This window comes from Ammospiza nelsoni, chromosome 4 (genome assembly GCF_027579445.1).
Source record: "Ammospiza nelsoni isolate bAmmNel1 chromosome 4, bAmmNel1.pri, whole genome shotgun sequence".
NCBI lineage: Eukaryota > Metazoa > Chordata > Aves > Passeriformes > Passerellidae > Ammospiza > Ammospiza nelsoni.
The window spans coordinates 5,788,075-5,812,823 of NC_080636.1; the positions used below are offsets into that span (position 1 = coordinate 5,788,075).

Here is a 24,749-nt window from a genome sequence, read left to right on the forward strand (position 1 = left end):
CTCAGCGGGGAGGAGGAGGGGGCAGGCCTTGGCCCGGCCCCGGAACGCTGCGGTCAGCCCAGCCGAGCAGCTATGCCAGACACGCCGCCATTTCCCCCGGGCCGGCGGCGCTGGCCGGGGCAGCGAATTCCTCCGGCGGGGCCGGGGCTGCTGAAAGGAGCGCTGTTCTCAGGGCAGGGCCGCCCCTTGCCGCAGCACCCTGAGGAACTGTGCTTCTTTCATGGCCCCAAAGCACCGACCCGGGGCTCGGGAGCGCCGTCACGGGCAGGGCCTGGCCCCACAGCCGCATTCCTCCGCTGCTCCGGGCTGCCCTCGCCGCTGCTCTTCCAGGAAGGCGAGGAACAGCCGGGGCTGCTCCTTCCCCGATGGCCGCCAGCTGTCCCCAGGGGCCGGGTGTGTGTGGGAGCAGAGCTCCAGCACTGACAGCGAGCTGGGGGCGGGACAGACAGAGTCCCGGCCCCGGCTGTGGCTCCCAAACTCAGCCCCTCTGGACATGAGGGCCGTCCTTAGACCTCCTGCACATCAGGGCCGTCCTGAGCACTCCTGGATGGACATCAGGGCCGTCCTCAGCCCTCCTAGGTATCAGGGCCAGGAGATGCCACCTCAGCCATCACGCATTGACACAAATTTACCGTGGCCTGGAAGGCTGCTGCACAGATGTGAGGGGATGTGGATACAGGGCTTGGAGCAGATGCAGAGCTCCTAGCAGAAGGCCATGACCAGATGGCCGTGGCATACCAGCACTGCTGCACTCCAGGGAGGTAATGCTGTCCCAGACCTGCTCCAGGGCTGCTCTCACCCACACAGGGGCCACACAATCCAGCTGCCTGCCAGATACACAGAGGAGTCAGATCTCAGCCCAGGTGGGTTCCAAGGAGGTGGCAGAACACCGTGAACACTGATAAGGACCCTAGAGGCACAGCAAGCTCCTCCCCAGCTGCCTCGACGGGACTGACAGGAGGATGAAGGTCCCACATAGCCCAGCTTCCACCAGGGAAGGAGATGACACGGCCCTGGGGGCCGCTAGAAAAGTGCTTTATTTGGATACAGAGAGGAATGACTGCACCACAAGTCACCCAAGCACAGGCCCCTCTCCTGGCCCCTTCCAGCCTTGCACAAGCTCTGTCTCTGCCTGGCCAGCACAGCCACATCTCAGTCCTGCCCTCAGCTCCAGCTGGGTGGTCTCTGCTACTCGGTGACCTCAGGGACGACGCTCAGCAACAGGGTGTCATAGCCACGCCGCACCAGCAGGGCCAGGCTCTGCTGCGTCCTCACCGCCTCGTACACGTCCTCAGCACGCCGTGACACTGTCCCATTGATCTCCAGCACCACGTCCCCAGCCTTCAGCCCTGCCCTGAGGGGACAAGCACACACAGGGTGAAGCAGACACATCATCCTCCAAGTGCAGCAGGAGCTGTGGCACCAGAGGTTCTACATCAAGACAGCCAGCCTGGGGAGAGGTCCCCCTCTCAGCTGTAGAGCCCAAGCCCTGCTGCTCTGGAACAAAACCCATCCCACAGCTGCTCCCTCAGGCAGCCCTCAGGCACAGGGCAGCACTTACTGGTGTGCTGGGGAGCCAATGATCACCTTGTGGATCAGCACGCCGTAGGAGATGTCAGGGAAGGTGGGGTCACGCAGCTTCAGCTCTGCCAGGATGCTGCAGAGAGAACAGCAGCATCAGGGATGGAGCTGGAGGCAGAGCTGGAGGGAGAGGAGGGCTCCCACCCCACTCCCTGCAACTGCACAGGGTTAGGGACAGGCACAGAACCTCCCCTCCTGTGTCCCTGCAGCTGCACAGGGTTAGGGACAGGCACAGAACCTCCCCTCCTGTGTCCCTGCATCCTGCTGAGCCACAGCTGCCAGCCCCAAACATCACCATCCTCCTGTCAAAACGAGAGGATGAGGATCCAAATGGCACCAGGGGGAGCTGGAAACCCCTGGAGCAGCTGCCAGCTGGACCAGAGCTGTGGTGATGCACATCCTCATGTCACATCACCCTCTCTGAGGTCAGACCTGCCCCTCCTCTGCTGCAGTTTCACTTCTCTGCCCTAGCTGGGCAGGATACACAGCACAAGCTGTGCCCCTCTTCCTGCCAGACATGTCAACAGAGCCCTCCTCCTGAGCCTAGAGACTAAACAATCACAGTTTCTCACACTTTCCCACAGATTTTTGGATTTCTAAACCAAATTTAAACACTTAATCTCTCACAGCTCCTCTTTGGACTCTCCCCAACTGCTCCTCACCCATCTTGAATGAAATCCAGAAGTGGATGCAACACTCCAGCTGGATGTCTCCAGTGACAGCACTCTTCCCTCAAACACTGCATCAGCTCCAATCCCTGCAGACCCACACACTCAGTCTCTGCCCAGCTCTGCTCCTCTCAGGTCTCTGCTCAGCCACTCAGGGCTCCCCACGTGCCTGTGGTCTGTGCTGAACTCAGCTGTGCTGTCCCACAGCCCAGGGCAAGCTGCCACCCCTTCCCAATTCACACAGCAAAGGTGGGAAGAGGCCTCTCAAGCTCATCTCACCCGACCCCAGCAGGCTCAGTCAGGGCAGGCTGCTCTGCACTGTGTCCAGCTGGGATTTGAGGATCTCCAAGGACCCTCCAGGCAATGTGTGCCAGGCTCTGAGCACCCTCCTCACAGTAAAAAACCAGATTTCTTGGGGACTCTCACACATCTCTGTGCCCACTGCCTCTGACCTGGCCTGGGCACCACAAACAGAACAGGGTCTGAGCCTAACACAGAGCTTCTCCTTCCTGAGCCAGGGAAAGGTTTCCAGATGGAAAGGCTCAGGGCAGTCACATGATTCCAAGGCCAGCAGTGCCTTGTTGGGAGCCCTTCCTGCTGGGCACAAACAAGGCTGGCAGTCAGCTGCTCTCCCTGGATCGGCTCTGGGGCTCTGTGGAAGCTGGAGCTGCGTGCCCGGAGCCGTGTCCGAGGAATTTCACGCTGCTTCCTCACAGAGCTGGCCCTGCAAGCGTGGCCAGGGAAGCAGGAGGAGGCTGGGCTGGCCTCCCACAGCCCTCGGGTTCTGCCGGCTACCAGCACCATCTGCTGGGCAATGGGGAACTCACCGGAGCTTTAGGAGGGCAGAGCACGGCCCCAAAAGGTTTTGTTTGCCCAGCATGGCACAGCTCCAGCCCCACGAGGCAGCTGAAGGTCTCTTAAATGTGGCTGTAAGAGCCAAAGAACCAGAGCAGGTGTTGACCTTTCCCCAGAGGTGAGAGCACAGGTCCTGCTCGCCAGCATGGGCACTTCACAGAATTGTTTGGGTTGGAAAAGACTTTTAAGATCAAGTCCAACCACTCTCCCAGCTCTGCCATGGCCACCACTGGCCATGTCCCCAAGTGGCACATCCACACAGCTGTTAAATCTCCCCGGGGATGGAGATACACTATTGTCCCAGGCAGATATGCCAAGGCTGGACAGCCCTCTTTCAAGGAGGGATTTTCCCAAAATCCAACCTCCACCTCCCCTGGCACAACCGGAGGCAGCTTCCTCTAGTCCTGTCCCTTGTTCCCTTGGAGTACAGCCTGACCCCCACCTGGTTCCAGCCTCCTGTGGAGAGGGAGGGCATTTTTCATCTGCTCACAGAGTCTGCTACCAGTGTACAAACTTGCAAGTTTCCAATTTACCCATGAGCCAGCCAACATTCTAACCACAACACAAGCACAAAGAGATTTGAGAGTGAAAGCTTAAGCTGGGGAGACAATCCTGCTAAAACCAGGCATCCTCAATGAGTTGGGAAGATCCCATCCCATCCCTGCCCCAACAGGACTGACCCCTGAGCTCAGGACAGGTACCTGGGAGTGAGGGTCAGCATCATCACCCCGATGTACCGGCGCTTGGACTCTGCATTGCCAAACCAAGAGCCTGTGGAGGGAAAGGACATGGAATGGCATGGCTGGAAACAGAGATGTGCTCACAACAGTGCTGGGCTGAGCCCGGAGGGCAGGCAGCATCCAGAGCCATTCCAAATCCTTGCAACAGCTCAGTCCAGTTCCCAGCACCAGTGGGAGCATTCCAGGTGTTGCATTTTGCACTGTGGTTTGTCAGATTTTTGACAGAGAATGTCCCTCCCCAGTGCCACAGGAGAACCAGGCAAGGCAACAGCAGCACAGCTTTCCTGTGGCACCAGATGAGGCCCCAAAAACTTCTACTCTTCTCAGGAAGAAGAGTGCAGAGCCCAAAGTTTCCCTCTCTCACCCTCCTCCCCCAGAGCCCGGGCAGGGAGGGCCCCACTCACTCTTGCGCTGCTCCTCCTTCTGCAGGAACTTCCGCAGCCGGTCCGAGGGGATGGCAAAGGAGATTCCCGACGTCACCTTCATGGTGTTCACACCAATCACCTCGCCATCCTGCGGGGAAAGGGCTTTGGGATCCCAGGGATGCCAGCAGTGACCCAGCCTGGATCACTGTGGGGAGCAGGGGAACTACTGCACCAGCCTGGGGTCCTGCCTCTGTGCCCACCCCTGCCCAGGCTGAGCACAACCCAGAGGCTGAGGCTACAGGATCTACAGGATCTCCACCACAGCCCCACCAGCTCCAGCTGCCTCAGACACTGCACAGGGCTCTCATGCTCTCCCTCCTCCCTCCAGGAAGCCTCCCAGCACCCACAGAGGAGCACAGAGCAAGGGGCACTCAGCACATCCCTGCCCCAGCCAGCAAGGTGACAAGCAGCAACACTCACCAGGTTGACGAGGGGGCCCCCAGAGTTCCCAAACTGCAGCAGAGGAGACAGACAGAGTGTGAGCAGATCGTGAAAGCCCCATCCTGAGGCCGATCCCAGGGTGACCAGCCAGACCCCCCATGTCCCCACGATGTCCCCATGTCCCTTACGTCGATGGCAGCGTCGGTCTGGATGTACTCCATGTCGGAGGCGGCCAGGCCCAGCTCGCGGCTGCCGCGCTGCGCCGAGCTGACGATGCCCGAGGTGATGGTGTTCTGCAGGGCAAAGGGGCTGCCCATGGCCACCACGAACTCGCCCTGCCTCACCTCGGCCGAGCGGCCCAGGGGCAGCGTGGGCAGCGGGTGCTGTGGGCAGGGAGATGGTCAGTGGCACAGAGTGGTGTTGTGTGATTTCATGGTTTACCCCAGAACCCCGGTGTCTCCTTCAAAGATTCCCTGCCAGCTGTGTCAATCATCCCTCCTTTCCCCACCCTGAACCCTGTCGAGCACTGTCTGTCAATCCTGGCATGCCAGAAGGGCATGGAGTGATTGGGCAGATTCAAAGGATGCCCTGTACCCCTGGGGGGGCATTGGGCCATGCAAGTGTCCTTTGTCCCTTGAGAGCTCCTTCTGTGTACCTGGTTGGTGGCTCCCTATCCCTTCTCTCCTCCCCTCCCTCGGGTAAAAGGGCAACCACGCACTCCAGGAGTTCTGTTGGAGGAGTTGTTGGATTCAGAGGCCTGTGGGCCACAATAAAGCTCTGGTGTTTGGGGTCCAAACCCTCCATCAGAACAGACTCCTTTCCTTCACGATCACCTAAAAGCTTCTCTGGCAGAGGGAAACCTGAGGAGCAGATCCTCTATGAGAGGAAGCTCCATCCCACCACCACCAGAGCCCTGGCATGTCTGGACTTGTATCCATGTGCTCAGCTGCAACATCCAGCCAGCCAAAAGTGACTCTGGGGTGAAACACCACACATCCAGCTGGCCACAAGTCGCTCTGGAGTAAAACACCACACATGCAGCTGGCCAAAAGTATCTCTGGGGTGAAACACCACACATCCAGCCGGCCACAAGTGGCTCTGGGGTGAAACACCACAGTGCCGCTATTTGGTTCAGCATCAGTGGCCAGACAAGCCAAGGCACATCCCTGTTGGAACCCAGAAAATTCCTCTGAATCCCTGGAGGGCTCCAGGCTCTGCCCAGGGGGCTCAGAGACCTTGGCACAGAGCCCAAGACCCCTGTGCCTTTGATTTTTACCCAAGGAGTAAATTACCAACCTTAATATGAAGAATTACAAATCAAGAAAGTCTAAGTAGAATAACAGTTTGTCACAGGGTGAAAAACAGATTTTTGGAGTTTTTAGCATAGGGTTCAGGAGGCAAGATGGAGGAATCTGGGCATGTCCAGCCTTTCTCCTTCTTCTACTTGGCCTCAATCTTCTGCTGTGATGTTGGCACTTTTGGATTGGCTTAGAGTAGAAGCTCACTGTCTAACATAGGTGATAGGTATTGGGAAGTTATGGTAAATACTGTACAGGTAGTTTTTAGTATAAAAAGATAACACCAGTGTGCCTCAACCCAACCTGCCAGACAGACCTCAGCAGGTCAGAGAAAGAATGTTATAGATCAGAAATAATAAACAACCTTGAGAATGAAAACAGAAGAATTCTGACTCTGTCTTCAACTACGAGGCTGGGAAAAGAAGCTTGTACATACCTCAGAGTCACTCTGACCAACACAAATTCTGAGACACAATATTGGCACTACCAATAAAGCAGGACAGACAGAACAGACAGACAGAACATCCCCTCTTGCTGGCGTCCCCACGGCCACCAGGACACCACACACACCTTGGGCTTGATCTTGATGGTGGCAATGTCGGCCACCTGGTCCACGTCCTGCACCACGGCGTCGTACATGTCACCGCTGGCCAGCTTCACCCGCACGCGCCGCCGGTTGGCCACCACGTGGGCATTGGTGACAATCAGCCCGTCCGGGGACACCACGAAGCCTGAACCGTTGGAGATGGGCACCTCCCGGCCCAGGAAGGGGTGTCTGTAAGGAGGGCACGGTCAGGAGTGGCAGGGACAGGGCTGGGAGGCAGCAGGGAGCAGCAAAATGGGGAATTCTTCCCTGTCCCAACAATCTGCAGAAATAGGGGAATGTGCATGAATGCAGCAGGAATGCAGTGCTCATGCACAGCCACAAAGGTTCAATCCCACCAGGAACAGAAGAACGTGGGAGCAGGAGGGGCTGTGACCTGTGCAGGGACACACAGAGCCCAACTTGGAGCAGGTAACAAACACCTGAGAGGCAACACAAACCTTCCCTGATAGCAGGAATGGACTCACAACTCAGGGCCCTGGTTAATCACCCCAACCTCTGCTGGCAGTCAGGTGAAGTTGAAATAGAGATTTTTGCAGTTCACTTGAGTTAGCAATATGAATTAAGCATTTAAAGTTTAGCCTGTAGAATTATGTGTGGAATTTTAAAGCTTTTTACTTAAGAAACCTCTGCCACGGTACAAAGGGCATAGGAAAATGCAAATTTCTGAAATGAACGGAAAATGGGATGGAGCAGCAAGGCCAAAGCCCAGCGGGTCAGGAACCCAGAGAAGGAGCAGCACCAGCTGATGCCTCCTCACACTGAGAGACAGAGAGGGTGACACTGCACACAGGTGACACCAAGCTGGAAGCAGCAGCCACCCAGCTGGAGGGCAGAGCTGCTGCAGAGCTGCTCCGAGAGACCGCAGGCATTGGATGGTGAGAAAATTAGAGACCACAAAGGCAAATAAACACCAAGTGCTGCTCGCAGGCAGAACAACGAGGCAGCCTGGAACGCAGCTCCGCCACACGGCCCCGCAGGACATGGAAGCGGCAGCGGCGTGTGGCAGCCGCGTGTCGCACTGGCGGGATCCCTCGGGACGGTTCAGGAGCGGCCGGGGCTGCATTGCACCGGGAGGAGGGAAATCCCTCCCGGGAATCCCCCGGTGCCGGTACCTGCCCACGATCTCCACGTAGACCAGCGCGGGCGCCGTTTTCTCCACCACGTCAGCGATGAAGTTGAAGGCGGCGCGGGGTGAGGTAGGCGGCGGGGCGGGCGGCGGGGCGGGCACGGCGGCGCTCAGCGGAGACCGGCGGCGCTCCCGGGCCCACAGCAGCACCAGCGCCGCCGCCCCGGCGCCCACCGCCGCCGCCAGAGACCGGCCCCAGGCGGATGGCGGCGGGGGGTGGGAAGGAGGAGGGGGTGGAGGGGGTGCTGGTGGCTCAGCGGTCCCGGTCAGCGCTCGGCACCAGCGCTGTACACCCGGTGGCACCGGGATACACCGGATCCGCACCCTCCGCACCGCTGCCGCCATGCTGCCGAACGGAAACCGCGCCCCGCCGGGGCGGGCCCGAGCCGCGGGGCACTGCGGGAGTTGTAGTCCTGAGGCGGGGTCCACACGAAGCTTTCCTCCGCCGCGGAGCACGCCGGGAGCTGTAGTTCCGAGACGGGGCCTGCCGGAAGCGCGTTCTGCCGCGGGGCACGCCGGGAGTTGTAGTCCCGCTGGGAGCTACGGCTTTGCCATCAGCGAGATGCACCGACAACCGGCGCAACAGCGGAGCAGGGCAGCCCCATTGGCAGAGCCGCTCACCGAGTCCACCGGAGCCGCCGAGGGCCGCGATCGGGGCGAGAGTGCTGCCGCGGCGAGGTGCGGACCAGGAAGGCGGTGCGTTCCCAGCGTGCCCTGCGCGGGCCAGGTGCGCGGCCGCGGGCAAGATGGCGGCGGGTGCGGGGCGGCTGTGAGGCGCCGGCACGGCGGGGATGGAACCGCCCGCGGCGCCGGGCCCCGAGCGGCTCTTTGACTCGCACCGGTGAGCGCCCGCCCGCGGCCCGCGCCGTGGGGACTCCCGCGGGAGCCGCGCGGGAACCGCGGGAACCCTGGGCGGGGGTGGCGGGGCCAGCGGAGGGCGGGGGTGTCTCAGCAAAGCCCCGTGAGGAAGGTCGGGCTGACCCGTGGGGGGACCGGGGAGGCTCCGGGGTGGTTTGGGAGATTTGCCGGGGGGACCACGCGGAGCGGCGGCCGCAGGGCGGGTCCTGGGGATCGTCCCGGCCGCGCTGAGGCCGCCCCGGCCGCTCTGTGCCCCTGCAGACTCCCGACCGATGGGTTCCTGCTCCTGGCCCTGCTGCTCTACGCCCCCGTGGGGCTCTGCCTGCTCGTCCTGCGCGTCTTCATCGGCGTCCACGTGTTCCTGGTCAGCTGCGCCCTGCCCGACAGCGTCGTGCGCCGGTGGGTGACCTCGGGGGGCTCCGGGTGCTGCTGCTGCCCGGGTGGGTGTGGGGTGGTGGCAGGGCTGCCCCGGGGACTTGGCTCAGGGTAGGATCTGTGTCTTCGGGAGCCTTGGAGGTGCTGCCTCTGCCAAGCCTGGAGCTGGCAGCCACCTCTGGAGGGCTCAGGGACTGCTGTGGATCAGCTTGCTGTGCTGCTCAGGAGCTCTGTGGGCACTTGCTGCCTTCATCCCAGTCCCAGCCCCACACCAGTTCCTGCACCAGACGTGTCATTTCCTTCTGGTGCCAGTGTCGTTTGTCCAGCCACCAGAATTCCCGGGTCTTTGCCTGTTGGACATGTCACCTAGCAGTGTTTTGGAGGGCAGGACTCGAGGAGGATCCGTGTTCCCCCGGCAGGTTCATTGTCCGTGTGATGTGCTCCGTGCTGGGGCTGCTGGTGCGTCAGAGCGACCCCCGGCTGCGCGGGGCCGGCGCCAGGGTCTTCATTGCCAACCATGTCACCCCCTTCGACCACAACGTCGTCAGCCTGCTCACCTCCTGCAACACGGTGAGGGCACGGCCGGGCTCCTCCCCGAGGGCGGGGCACGGGCAGCTCTGCCTCTTTTGGTGCTGCAGTGGGATCGGTGGAAAACAGCTTAAAGCCCACTCAGTGCCACCCTGTGGGTCACCTTTTACCTGCCCAAGTGGCTCCAAGCTCTGTCCTGCCTGGCCTTGGACACTTCCGGGGGTTTCAGGGGCAGCCACAGCTTCTCTGGGCAACCTCACCACTCTGACACCCATAAATTTCCTCCTAATATCCAGCCTGAATTGCTCCTCTTTCAGTTGTACTCATTAATCCTTGTCCTGTCACTCCAGTTTCTGGCACAGATTCCCTCTAGGCTCTCTGAGATCCTGCAGAGTTTCATCTCCAGATCTGATTTATTAACTCAGAGTGTAGATCTGATTTATTAACTCAGGGTGTTAATCCTGAGGTGTTTCTGTGGCTCAGTGTCACTCTTGGGTTCTGCATGAAAATGTGGATCAGGGTGAGGAGCAGCAGGATCTGTTCCAGTGGGGATTTTGGGCAGACCCCAGCAGCTGCTTCCTTCTCTGGCCTTTGGGATAAGGGGCAGGGCTGCTTGTGGGGTTTCCCCCAGCACTGGGTGGGCAGTTTTGGGGGTGCATGGAGGGTGCTGTGTGTCAGTGGTGCTTGGGTAGTTCTGGGCTGTCCCTGCTCCCCTGTAAAACCCTTTGTGTGTGGAGCTCCTGAGTCAGCAGGCTCTGGGTGGCTCCTGTGTCCTGCACAGCCATTGATTTACCCCTGGCCTGGACAGGGGGGACTCTGGGAGCAGAGTGTGTCCTGCCAAGTGTGTCAGGGACTGCTGCAGAGAGCCCTGGGGACACAGCAGCTGGGAGTGCAGGGCACAGTCTGAACTGATGATTTGGAATCCATTTCCCGTGGAGGCGGGGCCGAGGCCTGGCTGTAACATCTTCTCAGCCACTGTCAACACAGGTCACTCGGTCCCAGAGGGGATTTTGCTAAGGAGCAGCAACTTTGTCACCTCTGTCCCCCGGGAGGGGTGGGCAGGGCGGGGTTTCCTCCTCTTTCCTCATTGCTGTTCTCCCTGCAGCCTGCCCTGAGTGGTGCCCCAGGGTTCATCTGCTGGTCCCGGGGCTTCATGGAGCTGGGAGTGACGGGCAGCAGGGCCGAGCTGGTGGATTCCCTGAAGGAATACTCGGCCCAGCAAGGGAATCCTCCCCTGCTGCTGTTCCCAGAGGAGGCTGCCACCAACGGCAGGGCCGGGCTGCTGCGCTTCAGGTGACTTCCCCCAGCAGGGAATGGCAATTCCTGCAGCAGGGTGGGAAATGTGGCTACAAATATATGGCTACATATGTGTAGCTACATTGCTCTTCACAGAGAAAAGCAAGGCACAATTCTTCCCAAGAATATTCTTATCATTTGCTGTGCCTGTGTTTCCCAAAAGTAGAATGCAATGTGGAGATTGTTCACTCAAAGTGATGGTGGTTTATTTCATTGGCTTATCTGGGCCAAGTGTGTGTGTTGTGACTGTCATCTGACAGTCACAAAATTCAGTGTAGCTGTTGAGTGCTTAGCAAATTCAGTTTAGATATAGTGTAAGATAGTATAGAATAATATAGTATCATAAAGTAATTAATTACCCCTCTGATATGATGGAGTCAGATCATTCTCTCTGCCCCTGCAAATTCAATAGGATAACGGGGAATGGCTCTGCTGTATGGTGACAAAATGGCTTCAGGTGGCTCCTGGGTCACTCACTGCAGAATTCCTCCCTTCCAGCTCCTGGCCCTTCTCCATCCTGGATGAGGTCCAGCCCGTTGCCCTGCAGGTCCGGAGGCCGTTGGTGGCTGTGGTGAGTGCTGGGCACAGGGACAGGCTGCGGGGTGGGAACAGCTTTTCTTTCTGCTTTGGAGAACTTGGTGTGACCTGGCCTTGTGTCCTGGCAGCCTGGAACCAGCTGCTCTGTTCCAGTGCCTTTCCCAGGAGCCCTGGTTGCACTGGCCAGTGTGACAGATGTTTGGTGGCCCAGCTGGCTGTCACTGTGCCTCTGGCTTCCATGGCCGCTCTGCTCTTGCTGAGTTCCCAGCTGTGAAAGACCCAGCTGCAGGCAGCCCTCATGCCAAAGGTCATCAGGGCTCTGGAGGCTCCTGAGCTGGAGCCCCTGGCACAGACACAGGACATGGAGCAGGAGCAGCCCCACACGAGGGATAAAGTCCACGGGGGCAATGGCAGCACTGCCAAAGGCATTGCAGGGAAACTGCTCTCATTGAATTTCTTATTTTTGATATTTATTATTTATGGTCTGGTGACTACAGAGAGCTACCTGTCATGGGTGTGGTGTTTCTGTGTCAAAGGAACCCCTGGCAAGGGTGAGGAATCACCTGGATGTGTGCAGGGATGGGAACTGCAGGAATATTTGGCAGAGCTGAGACAGAGTTGAGGCAGGTCACAAGGTGGGTGAAGATGCAGTTTTCTGGCAATAAGTTACATTTTGAATGAGTCCTCCAAAGAAGTGGGAGAATTTTTTTGTTCTGGACAGTTTATAAGGAATATCTTATGCTTTTATGGGGTTGGTTCCTTTGAGAAATTCTGAGATGTGACAAGATGTGTGTCTGTCTGTGCATCCCTTCTCTCCTGCATGTCAGGGAGAACAGCAGGTGCTGGTTACAGTCACTTCTTGGCTCAAACTTTACCTTCAGAGTCTGAGCAGGACTTGGTGCTTCATTGGCTGAGTAAATCCTGGTGATTTTAAACCATCAGAAACTGGAAGGGTTGGAAATGTGATATTTTGAATGGATTGATTGGTGTTTTATAGAAAGTTTTCTTATAGAATTGTGTAATGTATATTAGGCACTGGGTTGGGCCAAACACCAAATTTGGAATTAAGAGAGAATTTTCTGCAGCTCCAATTGCATGGAATGTTGTAGGAGGGTGTTGTTCTGTGGTACAGGCAGTGTCACTGAAATCTGGCTGTGGGCATCACTCCAGGCATTTGGGTTTGGAGTTCTGAGGTTCTGTTTATCCAGGTGAGGCTTCTCTGTTCCTTGTGTGCCTGGGCTTTCAGGGCTTTTCTCATTTCCAGCTCCTCTTCCCAGGAACAAGCCTGTCTGAGAATCACAGAATTGTTTGGAAAATCCTTCTGGAAAATCAAATCCCACCATTCCACAGCAATGCCAAGGCCAGCACTGGCCATGTCCCCAAGTGCCATGTCCACAGGGCTGTTAAATCCCCCCAGAGATGGGGGCTTCCCCCTGCCCTGGGCAGCTGTGCCAGGGTTGGACAACCTTTTCAAGGGGGAATTTTCCCAATATCCAAGCTCTTGTGCTGTTTGCTCTTGTGCTGTTCCCTGGAGAGCTTACAGCAGTTGGGACATCACAGAGAGGCTGTTGCCACCAGAATGAGGGAAGATTGCTCATAGTTCTGAGGATTGTTCATAGTTTTTCTGACATTTTTTGTAACTTTCTGAAGGGACATTACCACTAGGAAATGGGGTGCTACTGAGGGAAAGCCTTGCTGCTGTCTTAGTGGGAGGAAAGTGAAAATTGGTGATGACAATGAGGGTGAAGCTGCCCTGGGGCTTGCACTGGCTTTGCTGTTGCCCCTTTCCCAGTCCTCCAGCCAGGTGTGCTGTGCCCACCTCCCTGCCCACTGCTGCTGTCCCACGGGTGGGATCTCACTGTGCTCTCTTCTTCCCCAGAGCGTGGCTGACTCCTCCTGGATCACGGAGCTGCTCTGGACCTTCTTCGTTCCCTTCACAGTTTATCAAGTAAGGTACTACGTCTCTCTCTTCTGTTTGGGGCAGGGTTGGGGGTGGGCAGGGCTGTGGTGTCACCCTGGCACTGAGAGCTCCATCCCCTGGCATCATCTGGGCATGGCCATGTCCAGTTTCTGATGTTGAGAGGGCTCCTGGTTCTTCTTGGGGAAGGAGAACAGTCTCAGTCTCTCCAGGTGTTCAGTTCAAGTTTCCAGGTGTATTTTGAAGCTGCTCAGCCCCCAGTGTCTGTCTGTCCCTACAATCCCTTGGGAGTGAGGTGGTCCAGAGCCCTGCCCAGGCCTTGAGTAGCTTTGCTGTAATGAGGGCAGTGGAAAGGACTGGGAATCAAATGTAGGGCTTGGTGTATTTCAGCAAAGGAAAGCCTTTCCCTGCTTCTAACTGCCTGAATTCTGGGTGACCTGTTTCCTCCTTCCATGTAAATGACCCCAGATCCTCATTAAGGCCTTTCTCTCATTAAGGCTTTTCTCTCATTAAGGCCTTTCTCTCATTAAGGCCAGTGAGCCACTTCTGTCTCCTGCCACATCCTGCATTAGGGAGTGGCTGCTGGCCTTTGCTGCTCCCCTGGGGAAGGCTGTGGGCTGAGAGGGAGCCTGGGGGTGGGGATGGCATGGCAGGGTGTCCCCAGGGGCTCTCCCAGCAGGGTGGCTCCACGTTCTGTCTGTCTGTCCCCTCTCAGGTGGATGCCGTCTGTCCCCAGACGAGCGGACGAGCGGAGTGAGGACTTTGCGCTCCGAGTTCAGGAGGTAGGAACGTGGGATGGGACAGGGATCTGTGGCATTGCTGCACTTTGGGGTGGGCACAGGCTGCAGGCAGAGGTGCAGGGGGCATTTCTGGATGTGTGTGCGGGATGGGAGCTCTGGTACCTTGCTGATTTTTGAGGTTTTTTTGGTTAAGGTTGGGATTGAAGGTGTTACCTCTAGGCTCTCTGAGATCCTGCAAAGTTTCATCTCCAGATCTGATTTATTAACTCAGAGTGTAGATCTGATTTATTAACTCAGGCTGTTAATCCTGAGGTGTTTCTGTGGCTCAGTGTCACTCTTGGGCTCTGCATGAAAATGTGGATCAGGGTGAGGAGCAGCAGGATCTGTTCCAGTGGGGATTTTGGGCAGACCCCAGCAGCTGCTTCCTTCTCTGGCCTTTGGGATAAGGGGCAGGGCTGCTTGTGGGGTTTCCCCCAGCACTGGGTGGGCAGTTTTGGGGGTGCATGGAGGGTGCTGAGGGAGCTGTAGATGGTATTTTGTGTTTAAACTTAGATGTTTAATTTTGTTATTTATTTATACCTTTATAAGTATGAGATTTGTAGTATTTTATTAATAAGTCATAATATGGTTATGTGTTTATTTTTATAAGTTTTTTAACTGAAAACTATTTCATTAAGAAACTATACTTAAATTATTATTTTTAACTTAATAATTAACTACTTGTGTTTTGTAATGTGGATTTTTTGTTTAGTTATAAAATACTACTTAAACTTATGAAGAAGGACTAGTTTTTGTTTTAAAACTTTTATTTTCTTATATATAGTATTATATTATATTATATTATATTATATTATATTATATTATATTATATTATATTATATTATATTATATTATATTATATTATATTATTTCATATTATTTCATATTATTTCATATTATTTCATATTATTTCATATTATATTATTTCATATTATTTCATATTATTTCATATTATTTCATATCATATCACATGATATTCTAAACTCTACGTTTTTTACTACATGATATTACACACTTCTAACCAAACTACACACTCATAATCTTAGTTCTATTATTTAATTTTAGATGATTTCTCTATGGCCTCAGGTCAAATGCAGTGTTCTCTTGGGGGCTAGAGTCTGTCAGCACAGAAAATCTAAAATTCTCAGCATCCAGGACTCCCAACAGAACATGATTATTGCCCCTTGCAAGAGCTCAGTTATTTCATGGCCTGTTTGCCCCCCAGCACTGAGCCTTTCTGCAGTTGTCAGGGCTTTTCCCATCAAGTTCAAACCTTTCACCCCCTTTTTATAACACCACAAATCACACAAATCAGTTGTTTCTTCACCCTGCCCATATATGCTGGGTATTTGACAGTTCCAGACATCTCATACCTCCTTGTCAGCCTGTTTTGGCAGGATGATATTGCAATTCTTGATCCTTTTTGTGCCCTCTGCCACACTGCAATGCATCCCTGAGGCCCTGGAGAAATCATTTCCCAACCCTCTTGCCCTCAGCATGGCTCCATGTGGCCCTGGCATGCTCCCCAGCCTGGAGGGGCTGTTTGTGCTGTGTGTGCTGTGTGATTTTTGTGTGCTGTGTGATTTTTGTGTGCTGTGTGATTTTTGGTGTGGCTGCTCTGTGTTCCCAGCTCTTGGCCATGGAGCTGGGTGTGGTATCCACACGGATCACCGCTGCCGACAGGACGGAGCACATGAAGAGGCTGAGGCACACGGCACAAAGGCTTTCCTTTGCCCCAGGTGGGCATCCTGGCTGTGGAACCTCAGCCTGGGCTCTGATTTTGGGGGTTCTCTCTGTGTTCAGTGACAAACTCACCCTGTGCCCGCTGTGCTTTGTCCTGCAGCCTCGAGCCAGCGCCCGGCAGCCCGGCCCAGGGTGCCCCCCAGCCTGCCCAGGGGTGCTCCTGAGGACCTGAGGGTGGTGGCCATGGCACAGCAGGTCAAGGAGGTGCTGCCTCACGTGCCCTTGGAGGTCATCAGGACAGACCTGGGTGAGCAGGGCTGCCAAGCAGGGATGTGGGTCCAAAAGAAGAAACCTCATCCCCGCTGCAGTGGTACACACTGGCAGCCATGATGGAGTGTCCTGATCTCTAATGGTTCCCTTTGTCCCCACAGTCCAAACCAACTGTGTGGACACCACCATTGCCAATTTGCTGGAGGGGAGAGTTCCCTTCTTGCCTGAGAGTAAAGAGTCTGAAGACCTGCCTGCCCCATCTACCTCCCAGGCTGCAGCTGCTTCTGGCATCCAGGGCTCTGTGCCTGCGCCTTCTTCCAAGGTACTTCGGGGTTGTGTCTCCCTGCTCTGCTGGCCAAGGGCATGGAGCACCAGCCAGGTCCTTGCAGAGCCACCAAGGAGGCTTCACCTGTGTCCTGATGGCTCCTGTGCTTTCCCTTCCAGCCGGCTACAAAGCAGTTTGCAAAGTCCCCCGTGGAGCGTCACCTGTCCCTGCAGGAGAGGAAACGAGCCTTGTACGACTATGCCAGGAGGTGAGAGCCCCCCACAGCTCCCCATGACACAAAATGTCCCCCTGCCAAGTCCCCAGCAGTACCCGAGATGCCACCCTGGCACCCTCAGTGTGGGCAGGATGTTCTTGTTTGGCACCAGGGACAGCTCCATTAATGCTCCTTGGTGTGAGGGCTCTGGGAGTGATCGAATCTTTCTCTGTGCAGGGTTTTTATGAGGCAAATCCTGGCACAAGAGGCCAGTTCTGGTGTGTGGGTCATGGTTTAGGAAGACACAGAAAATTGAGGATGTGTTTGAGGGGAATTTGAGTGTGCCTGGGCTTGTTGGGCACTGGATGGCTGGGGTGGTGCTGAGGAAAGGGTCCTGTTGGGAATCCCTGACTGGGACACCTGGCTGGGATCCTGTGGGTGGCCTTGGGGTACCGAGAGCTCTGTGGGCAGCCCTGGCAGCCCGTCCCTGCCCTCACAATCCACCGGGATTGAACGGTCCAAGCAGAGCCAGCCCGGCCCTGCGCTGCTGCAGTGCCCCCGGTCCCCCGGGGCTGCTTCCTGGCCAGGATCCCCGGGTGGGTTCGGGGGAGGCCCCTCCGGTGTCTGAGGGAGGGCGCTCTCTCCCGCAGGCGATTCGCTGAGAAGCACGGCGCGGCAAGGGCCGGCGGCAGCCCCTGAGCGGGCCGGACCGGGCCGGTGGCAACCCCTGACCGGAGCTCCGGGCGCGGCCGGTGGCAACCCCTGACCGGAGCTCCGGGCCGGGCCGGGCCAACCCCTGACCGGAGCTCCGGGCCGGGCCGGTGGCAGCCCCTGACCGGAGCTCCGGGCCGGGTCGGGCCGGTGGCACCGGGAGCGGGCGGGCCCCGCGCGGGCGGGACGGGCGGAGCGAGGGCGCCCCCTGGCGGCGGAAATAAACGGCGGCAGCGTCCGGCGCGGCTCGGGCTGTGCGAGCACCGGGGCGGGGGGCGGGGCCTGCGGGAAAGAGGGCGTGGTCAACGGGACGGGGGGCGGGCCCGGGCCGGCTCCGTGCGGGTCTGCACGCGCCGCAGCCGACGCCTGCTCGCGCGCCGCACGTAGGCGCCGCTTAAAGAGGCAACGCGGCGGGTCCGCCGCTGCCGGGCGAGCTGCGGCTCGCGGGCCCCAGCGGGAGGAGCCAGAGCCCCTTTAAGAGACCGGCTGCCGGTGCCGGTGGTTTTATTTACATGGGGGCTCGCGGGCGTCACGTGACTGTCAGCGGCGGGGGCTGCGCGCGGAGCAGCCGCGGGGCCATGGCGGGAGCCGGCGACGACGGTCCGGGGGGAGCCGGGGCGGGATCGGGGCCACGGGGGAGCCGGGAGGGACGGGGAACCGGCGGTGAAGGGGCACCGAGGGGTTCGGGACAATGGGACACCCGGGGAACCGGCGGTGAAGGGGCACCGAGGGGTTCGGGACAATGAGACACCCGAGGAAACGGCGGTGAAGGGGCACCGAGGGGTTCGGGGCAATGGGACACCCAGGGAACCGGGGATTCGGGACAGTGGGGAGCCCCGGGGATTGAGGGGTTGATGTGCACACGTGGGGGTCTGGGTCACCGGGAGCCCCGGGTGGTTGATGTGCACTGTGGATGGGGGCGGCTCTGTGGGAAGCCCAGGCGGGTTTCTGGGGGGCTGAGGTGCGCCGGGGGTCCCGGGGGGGCTGGGTCGGTCGGGGCACCACGGGGCTGATGAGCACTGCAGGTGCCGGTCCCGGAGAGCATCCCTGGGGTGCACGGGGCATCCCGGGGCAGGGGTGTGCTGGGGAGGGCTGGGGTGCAGGGGTGGTCCCGGCGCAGCGCAGGGGCTGACAGCCCCCCCAGGCTCCTGGGTGGAGCTGCGCTGTGGCCCAGGCTGCCCCGAGCCCGAGGCGGCGCCCTCGCCCTTCTGCCACGCCGACGTGGAGCGGATGCTGCTGGAAGCCCAGCTGGAGACAGAGAGCAGTGAGGGGTGAGTCCTGAGGGGAAGCTGGGCTCCAGGGCCTTGCTGGGCTGTGCCACAGGCTGGGCTCAGTGACTGAGGGTTTCTCTTTGCAGGGCCCTGCTCGTGCTGGGCTCCCCAGCCTGGGATGAGGACAGAGCAAGCCATGGCAGTGATCAGCCAGCAGAGAGTGAGGCACTGCCTGCCCACAGCCAGCCCCAGCCCGGCTGCCCCCATCCCTGTCAGGTGAGGGAGGTGCTCCCTGTCCCTGGCACACCCTGCTGTGCCCCAGGCCCTGCTCTGACCTGCCCTGTGTCTCCTTCCAGCGGGATGTGCCACAGGAAGCCAAGTGGAGGCAGCAACACCTGAGAGCGTCCCTGGGCTGGGCCTGTGCCCGCTGCCCTCGGTACCTGTCTGCAGAGTGAGTCCTGTGTCCCCCCCGGCACATCCTGCTGCTGCCCCCCATCCTGCTGGCCCTGTTAACCATGAGCTTTCCCCAGGGAATTTGCCTTTGTGTGCTCCCCCCAGCCGGTGCTGTGGAGCCTGCAGGGAGGTGCAGTGGGGAGAAAGAAGAGACTTTTCAGTTCAGAGCTGCTGCTGCTCTTCATCCCCTCGCTCCTGCTCAGCCACCTGCTGACCCTGGGGCTGGGGTGAGTGTCTGGGGCTCTCACCACGGGGCTGGGGGAGGAGGGAACACTCCTGGATTTGGGCTGCTCATCCTTGGCTGCTGCAGTGCTCTGCTGCCATCTCCCCTTGCTCCTGGCCTGCTGGAGCACCCCATTCCAGTGCCTCACAGTCACTCTCTCCAATCCAGGATCTACATTGGGAAGCGCCTGGCAGCCTCCTCAGCCAACCCTCTGTGAGGAGCTGGGCAGGCAGCACCTTCTGCTCCGCTGGGAATGCAGGGAGAGCCTGGCACCAGCACAGCCTGGCCGCTCCCAGGCCCCTCTGTCTCTCTGTCTGTCTGTCCCTCAGCCCTGCCTGGGAGCTGATCCCACTGTCCCCGTAGAATGGAACCCAGCTGCAGGCAGCCCCTGCCCTCCCCAGCCCCTGAAACAGACTGTAAATACTGAGCCCACCTCAATAAAGAGCCCTGTGCCAGCTCAGGGGTTGAGCAGCGAGTCCCCTCCCTGTGTGTGGCTTGGGAAGTGACCACGGGGCCCTTCCCTGCTGCAGGAGGGTCACTCCCTGTGCTTTGGGGTGCTGCCAGCTGGGGGTGAGCCCCTGGGCGGGTGTTCAGCCCCACACAGGTGCCTGGCTGGTGTCTTTGCCCTTTATTATCCGTGGCTGCAGTGCAGAGGTGGGAGCTGAGCGTGGCATGGCAGGCAGGGCAGTGACCCTGCCTGGTGCAGGTGACAGGGGTGGGCAGGAGAGGTGGCACTGCAGAGTGAGGCTGTGTGCACACCTGTGCAGTGTGGGCCAGGAATGTGTCCTGCAGGATGAGGTGGGAGCTGTCCCACGGGTGGGGAGCAGGAATCACACAGAAATGGCACTGGGGAAGTCACTGCTGCTGCCACTGGCACAGTCTGTGGGGTGGAGGGAGGGACATCCTCATGGCTGGGAGGGGCTGCAGTGTGGGAGCTCAGCGTGGCTCCAGAGGCACAGCAAGCACCCAGGGCCAGCTGTCCCAGCCCCAGGGGACACCTGGGGGTGTCCAGAGCTGGTGGGACATAGGGTGGCAGTGCCTGGTGCCACAAGGACTCTGCTCTGGGTGTCAGAGCTGCGCCAGCAGGTGAGAATCAAGCAGGGCTGTGGCTCCAGCAGCTGGCTGGGCACAGGGGCACTCTGGGCAGGGATGGGGACAGACAGGTGGTGGCATCAGGTCAGAGCTGTGACAGACGCTTGGACTTGGGTGGTGGCAGCGGCGGAGACTTGAGGCTTCTGGTCCCATCCACTGTTGGGGACACCTGAGAGCAGAGAGGGACGTGAGGGGTGGTGGGACAAGGGCCAGCCCTGAGTGCCTCCCCTGCAGTTCCTGTCCCCGGTACCTTCCCTGGTGCTGCAGCATCGCTCTGCTCCAGGAATGTCTCGTACACCGCGGGGCTGAACTTGCGGGGCAGCGGTGGCAGCTTGCTGGCACTCTTCACACGTCCACCAAAGCCAGTGGGTGACAGAGACGAGCCTGTGCAGGCAGGAGAGGAGACATGGAGGCTCAGCCAGCCTGTGGGGACACAGGGCCCATCAGTGTCCCCAGGGCTGTCAGGGCCAGCACTTCTGCCCCAACACTATGGGAGTGTGGCACTGCTGGGCAGAGGGGACAGAGGTGCCATGGGATGTGAGCCCAGCCAGGAGCAGAGAGCTGGCTCCCACCAGGAGCAGCTCTTGGCACCGAGACCCAGTGGCACAAGGTCCAGGATCAATGGCTGCAGCCCCACAGGGAGTGTTCAGCAGGGGACGTGCCTGTGCTCCAACGCTGTGCCACCACAAGGGGGTGAGGGGACCTGTGCCGAGCGGGGTGTGGGAGGGCACAGCCCTGCTCGTGGGGCTGCAGGGACACTCAGGAAGGTGCTGTGGGGCTGTAGGGACTTTCAGGAAGGTGTTGGGGTGCTGTGGGGACGCTCAGGAAGGCGGCCTGGCAGGCTGTACCTGCAGTGCTGGGCTGAGCCCCAGCAGCAGCTTGGCTTGGCGGGGGCTGTTTCCTATCAGCGCTCAGGCTGCTCTCGCTCAGGCTGCAGGAGAGTCTCCTTTTCTCGTCCTGGGGCACAGAAGGAAGGCTCAGCACCTCGGAGGGCCAGGCTGGATGGCAGCCCCCGACTCTCTTTTCCTGCCCTCCCTGCAGCAGGGGCTGCCACCAGCCCCTCCAGGGCTGCCATCCAGGCTGGGGGCTGGGCCAGGAGCTCTGGGTGCAGCAGGACACCCAGGGGGGTGCAAGCAGAGCCCCAGGGTGGCCCCAGGGCTGTGCTGAGCATCACCTTGTGCTCTGGCAGCTCCGAGATGGACTGGCGAGCATCCTGCCGCCGGGACCCGAAGATGGCGCTGGCGCGGCTCTCCCGGCGCTCATTCCTGTGCTCCTCGCTCTCAGAGGGGCGGTGGGCAGCCTTTGGGGTCGGGGGTGCCTCCGGGCTGTGGGGTGACCGGGACAGGTGAGGGGCAGCAGGGGAAGGAGGAGCAGGGCTGGAGCATCGCTGGGAGCAGCTGCACTCGGGCATCAGCACCAGCCACAGCAGAGCTCAGCAGGGCAGGTTTGGGGGACAGGAATGGTTGGCTCAGGTGACAATTGTCCAGGTGAGCACACGGGGTGTCTCTCCTCCATGCCGCCCATAGGGATGGGCCACCGTGGTGCCCTGGCAGGACAGACCCCTGAGATGCACTTGGCATAAAGGGAAGGTGGAAGAAAAGCACCAGGGCCAGAGTGAGGAAGGCTCAGCTGAGGGGGATGAGGGGGGATGACCAGCACACTCCTCAGAGCAGCACTTGCCTGGCTCCAGCGTGGCTCAGGCGGTCCCAGTCAGGCACCCAGGCTATGGAGCGGGGTCGGCCGCTCCGCCGCTCCTCAAAGAACATCTGAGGGACACAGCCAGGAGGGGTGAGAGGGCAGAGCCTCCCCAGCCTTCCCTGGGCTCAGCCAGGGCCATCAGTGCCCTCTCTGGCCAGCCCTGCTTCTGGGCAGGCAGGGACCCTGAGATCCCCCATGCCCGGTGGGAGATGTTGTGGTGTGTTTTTATACTTTGTAATAGTTTTGGGTTTGTATCACTGTATTTTTCCCAAATGGTTTACCCCAGATTGTACCCCCTCCCTTTACCTGTGTAATCCCTTTCCTTTGCTGAGATCATCCCCAAATCCCCACCCTGGCTTTCCTCCCTGAATTCCACCCCCTCTCCTCTCTGGGATCCATCTCCTCTCCCCCTTGAATGCCAACTCCTTTCCCCTCTGGGATCCATCTCCTCTCTCTGGGATCCCAGTCCCTCTCCTCCCATGTAATCCCAATTAATACCAAGCCAGGTGTTTCTCTGATGGGATCACACCAGTGCTGAGCACTGTGGCACCTCCAAACCCTTCCTGCTGTGTCCTCCCCTCCCATCCCCATCCCAATCCTCAGCATCCCATCCCCTCCTTCTAGAAGTTTCAGTCCAGGACATTGAGTAATTAGCCAGAGGCCAGGAGTCAGTCCCCCAAGTGTATCTCCACACCCTGTCCTAAATGTCAATCCCCCAATATCCACCCCTTAGGGTCACTTATTGATTAATGAAGTATTATTTACTTTAGTTTTCCACCTCCCTTTTAATGTAATCTTGGCTCTCAATAGGAAGCACCTTGAGGTGTAGGGCCCAGTGCTCCTCAGCCTGTTCCTGCCCCATCTGTGCCCTCAGCCAGCTGTTCCCTGCTGCCCCACATCTGCACTGGCTTGCCCAGGGCAGTGCCCATGCCCACGGTGGCACTCACCATCTCTCGCACCCCGTACTGAGCCTCCACCTTGGCGCGCAGCTGCTCGAAGCACTGCTCCATGCGCTCGTGGAACGGCCGCAGGTCCTCCGGCACCTTCTGCCCGTGCATCCGGATGCCCTCAGCCAGCAGGGGGATCTGTGGGACAGCAGGGACTCGTGGAGCTCCCTGGCACCGCTGCCAGCTGGCCCTGCCAGGGGAATGCTGCACCTGGTACCTGCCAGGCGATCAGGTCCTTCAGCTTCTCGATTTTGCTTGCGTCCTCAGGGTGCTCCTGCATGTACAGCTCCTGGAAAAAAGCCTGAAAAACCCTCCCAAGTCTCACTGCCAGGCTGGCCCAGCTCACACAGGCTGGGGATGGCACCCCCTTTGCTCTGAGATCCATCTCCTCTCCTCCCTGGATCCCAGCCCTTCTCCTGTCTGGGGTCCCAGCCCCTTTCCTCTCTGGGATTCATCTCCTTTCCTCCCTGGATGCCACCCCCTCTCCTCTCTGGGATGCATCTCCTCTTCCTCTCTGAGATCCATCTCCTCTCCTTCCTGAATGCCACCTCCTTTGCTCTCTGGGATCCATCTCCTCTCCTCTCTAGATCCCATCCCCTCTCCTCCCTGGATCCCAATTAATACCAAACCAATTGTTTCTCTGATGGGATCACTCCAGTGCTGGGCACTGTGGCACCCCCAAACCATTCCTGCTGTGTCCTCCCCTCCCATCCCCATCCCAATCCTCACGCAAGGCTCCCCACAGTGCCAGTCCAGCCTCTGCACCCCTCACCTTTTCATAGTTGGTGAAGCCCCCCATGACTGCAGGGTCCACGATGCCATTGAGCAGCATGGACAGAGGGTTGATGGGCAGGCTGGGGTCGTTCTGGTGCCTGTTGATCTCACTCATGATTTTCTCGTTGGTTTTCATCATGGTCTCAATGGCGTTTTCCAGGGGGGAGATGATGATCTGTGCACAGGGAGGGGTCAAGGCTGGCAGAGTGGGCTCTCCCCAGCCCAGAGGGACCTCTGGGGCTGCACATCTCCCCCCATGAATCCCCTCACACCCCTGGGGCTGCACATCTCACCCCATGAAGCCCCTCAGCCCCCTGGGACTGCACATCTCACCCCATGAATCCCCTCAGACCCCAGGGACTGTACATCCCACCCCATGAAGCCCCTCACACCCCTGGGGCTGCACATCTCCCCTCATGAAGCCCCTCAGCCCCCTGGGACTGCACATCTCACCCCATGAATCCCCTCAGACCCCAGGGACTGTACATCCCACCCCATGAAGCCCCTCACACCCCTGGGGCTGCACATCTCCCCTCATGAAGCCCCTCAGCCCCCTGGGACTGCACATCTCACCCCAGAAATCCCCTCAGACCTCTGGGGCTGCACATCTCCCCCCATGAAGCCTCTCAGACCCCTGGGGCTGCACATCTCCCTCCATGAATCCACTCAGACCCTTGGGACTGCACACCTCACCCCATGAAGCCCCTCACACCCCTGGGGCTGCACATCTCACCCCAGGAATCCCCTCAGACCCCAGGGGCTGCACATCCCACCCCATGAAGCCTCTCAGACCCCTGGGGCTGCACATCTCCCCCCACAAAGTTCCTCACACCCCTGGCACAGCCTGGGGCACAGTGAGAGCTCCTGGGGCTGTGCTGGCCATGCTGGTCCCAGCACAGAATCACCCCCATGGGCACGGGGCAGCAGTGAGGCTGCAGGAGACCTGGGTAACCTCTGGTGTCACTTTGGGGATGCAGCTGGGGATGCACCAGGACACTCTGTGACAGCCACCATGACACCCTGTGACAGCCACCAGGACACCCTGTGACAGCCCAGCCAGGGCACATCACATCTCCACTGCTCCTGAGACCCCCTGGATGCTGGCCAAACACCCACCCCTGACAGAGAAGCAAAGCCCACACACTGTCCCTGCTGCCCACAGAGCACGGCACAGGCAGGACACGCTCCCCATCCCCAGCCTGAGCTCCTGGCAGGGCTGGAGCATCCCCCAGGCTC

At 59.0% G+C, this 24,749-nt stretch overlaps 4 protein-coding genes across 4 annotated transcripts in view; 2 read left to right on the top strand and 2 right to left on the bottom strand.

Moving 5' to 3' along the window:
• Positions 1-998: 998 nt before the first annotated feature.
• HTRA2 (HtrA serine peptidase 2) lies at positions 999-8,026 on the bottom strand. Its single transcript, XM_059470508.1, has 8 exons — positions 7,668-8,026; positions 6,519-6,723; positions 4,839-5,033; positions 4,690-4,722; positions 4,249-4,357; positions 3,806-3,875; positions 1,562-1,657; positions 999-1,354 (listed from the first exon to the last, which is right to left on the bottom strand). Exons 1-8 carry the CDS (start codon positions 8,024-8,026, stop codon positions 1,189-1,191), a joined length of 1,233 nt encoding a protein of 410 aa, XP_059326491.1. The 3' UTR covers positions 999-1,188.
• Positions 8,027-8,407: 381 nt separating this feature from the next.
• Positions 8,408-17,353, top strand: AUP1 (AUP1 lipid droplet regulating VLDL assembly factor). The gene is made up of 12 exons (XM_059470662.1): positions 8,408-8,522; positions 8,801-8,938; positions 9,334-9,484; positions 10,548-10,735; positions 11,237-11,309; positions 13,155-13,228; positions 13,909-13,975; positions 15,603-15,711; positions 15,816-15,962; positions 16,087-16,247; positions 16,370-16,458; positions 17,055-17,353. The coding sequence occupies exons 1-12, from the start codon at positions 8,473-8,475 to the stop codon at positions 17,101-17,103; spliced, it is 1,296 nt and encodes a 431-aa protein (XP_059326645.1). The 5' UTR covers positions 8,408-8,472; the 3' UTR covers positions 17,104-17,353.
• Positions 17,354-17,493: 140 nt separating this feature from the next.
• On the top strand, positions 17,494-19,470 carry LOC132072606 (BCL2/adenovirus E1B 19 kDa protein-interacting protein 3-like). The gene is made up of 6 exons (XM_059471028.1): positions 17,494-17,715; positions 18,260-18,386; positions 18,473-18,602; positions 18,683-18,777; positions 18,857-19,006; positions 19,171-19,470. Exons 1-6 carry the CDS (start codon positions 17,628-17,630, stop codon positions 19,217-19,219), a joined length of 639 nt encoding a protein of 212 aa, XP_059327011.1. The 5' UTR covers positions 17,494-17,627; the 3' UTR covers positions 19,220-19,470.
• Positions 19,471-19,618: 148 nt separating this feature from the next.
• The window catches only part of LOC132072090 (dedicator of cytokinesis protein 2-like), a 52,926-nt gene continuing 47,795 nt past the window's right edge, over positions 19,619-24,749 (bottom strand). The window contains 8 exon segments of the mRNA XM_059470087.1: positions 19,619-20,263; positions 20,345-20,478; positions 20,943-21,051; positions 21,269-21,419; positions 21,775-21,860; positions 22,740-22,877; positions 22,957-23,040; positions 23,512-23,688. Coding sequence (XP_059326070.1) covers positions 20,180-20,263; positions 20,345-20,478; positions 20,943-21,051; positions 21,269-21,419; positions 21,775-21,860; positions 22,740-22,877; positions 22,957-23,040; positions 23,512-23,688 — 963 coding nt within the window. The 3' untranslated portion in view covers positions 19,619-20,179.

Coding starts and splice junctions, on each gene's coding strand:
- HTRA2 (XM_059470508.1), bottom strand. CDS start 8,026: ATGGCGGCAGCGGTGCGGAGGGTGCGGATCCGGTGTATCCCGGTGCCA. Junction 3,876..4,248: donor GAAGGAGGAGCAGCGCAAGA/GTGAGTGGGGCC, acceptor TTCCCTCCACAG/GCTCTTGGTTTGGCAATGCA. Junction 1,658..3,805: donor ATGCTGACCCTCACTCCCAG/GTACCTGTCCTG, acceptor TTCTCTCTGCAG/CATCCTGGCAGAGCTGAAGC.
- AUP1 (XM_059470662.1), top strand. CDS start 8,473: ATGGAACCGCCCGCGGCGCCGGGCCCCGAGCGGCTCTTTGACTCGCAC. Junction 8,939..9,333: donor CCCGACAGCGTCGTGCGCCG/GTGGGTGACCTC, acceptor TTCCCCCGGCAG/GTTCATTGTCCGTGTGATGT. Junction 15,712..15,815: donor AAGGCTTTCCTTTGCCCCAG/GTGGGCATCCTG, acceptor TTTGTCCTGCAG/CCTCGAGCCAGCGCCCGGCA.
- LOC132072606 (XM_059471028.1), top strand. CDS start 17,628: ATGGGGGCTCGCGGGCGTCACGTGACTGTCAGCGGCGGGGGCTGCGCG. Junction 18,603..18,682: donor GCTGCCCCCATCCCTGTCAG/GTGAGGGAGGTG, acceptor GTCTCCTTCCAG/CGGGATGTGCCACAGGAAGC. Junction 18,778..18,856: donor CCTCGGTACCTGTCTGCAGA/GTGAGTCCTGTG, acceptor AGCTTTCCCCAG/GGAATTTGCCTTTGTGTGCT.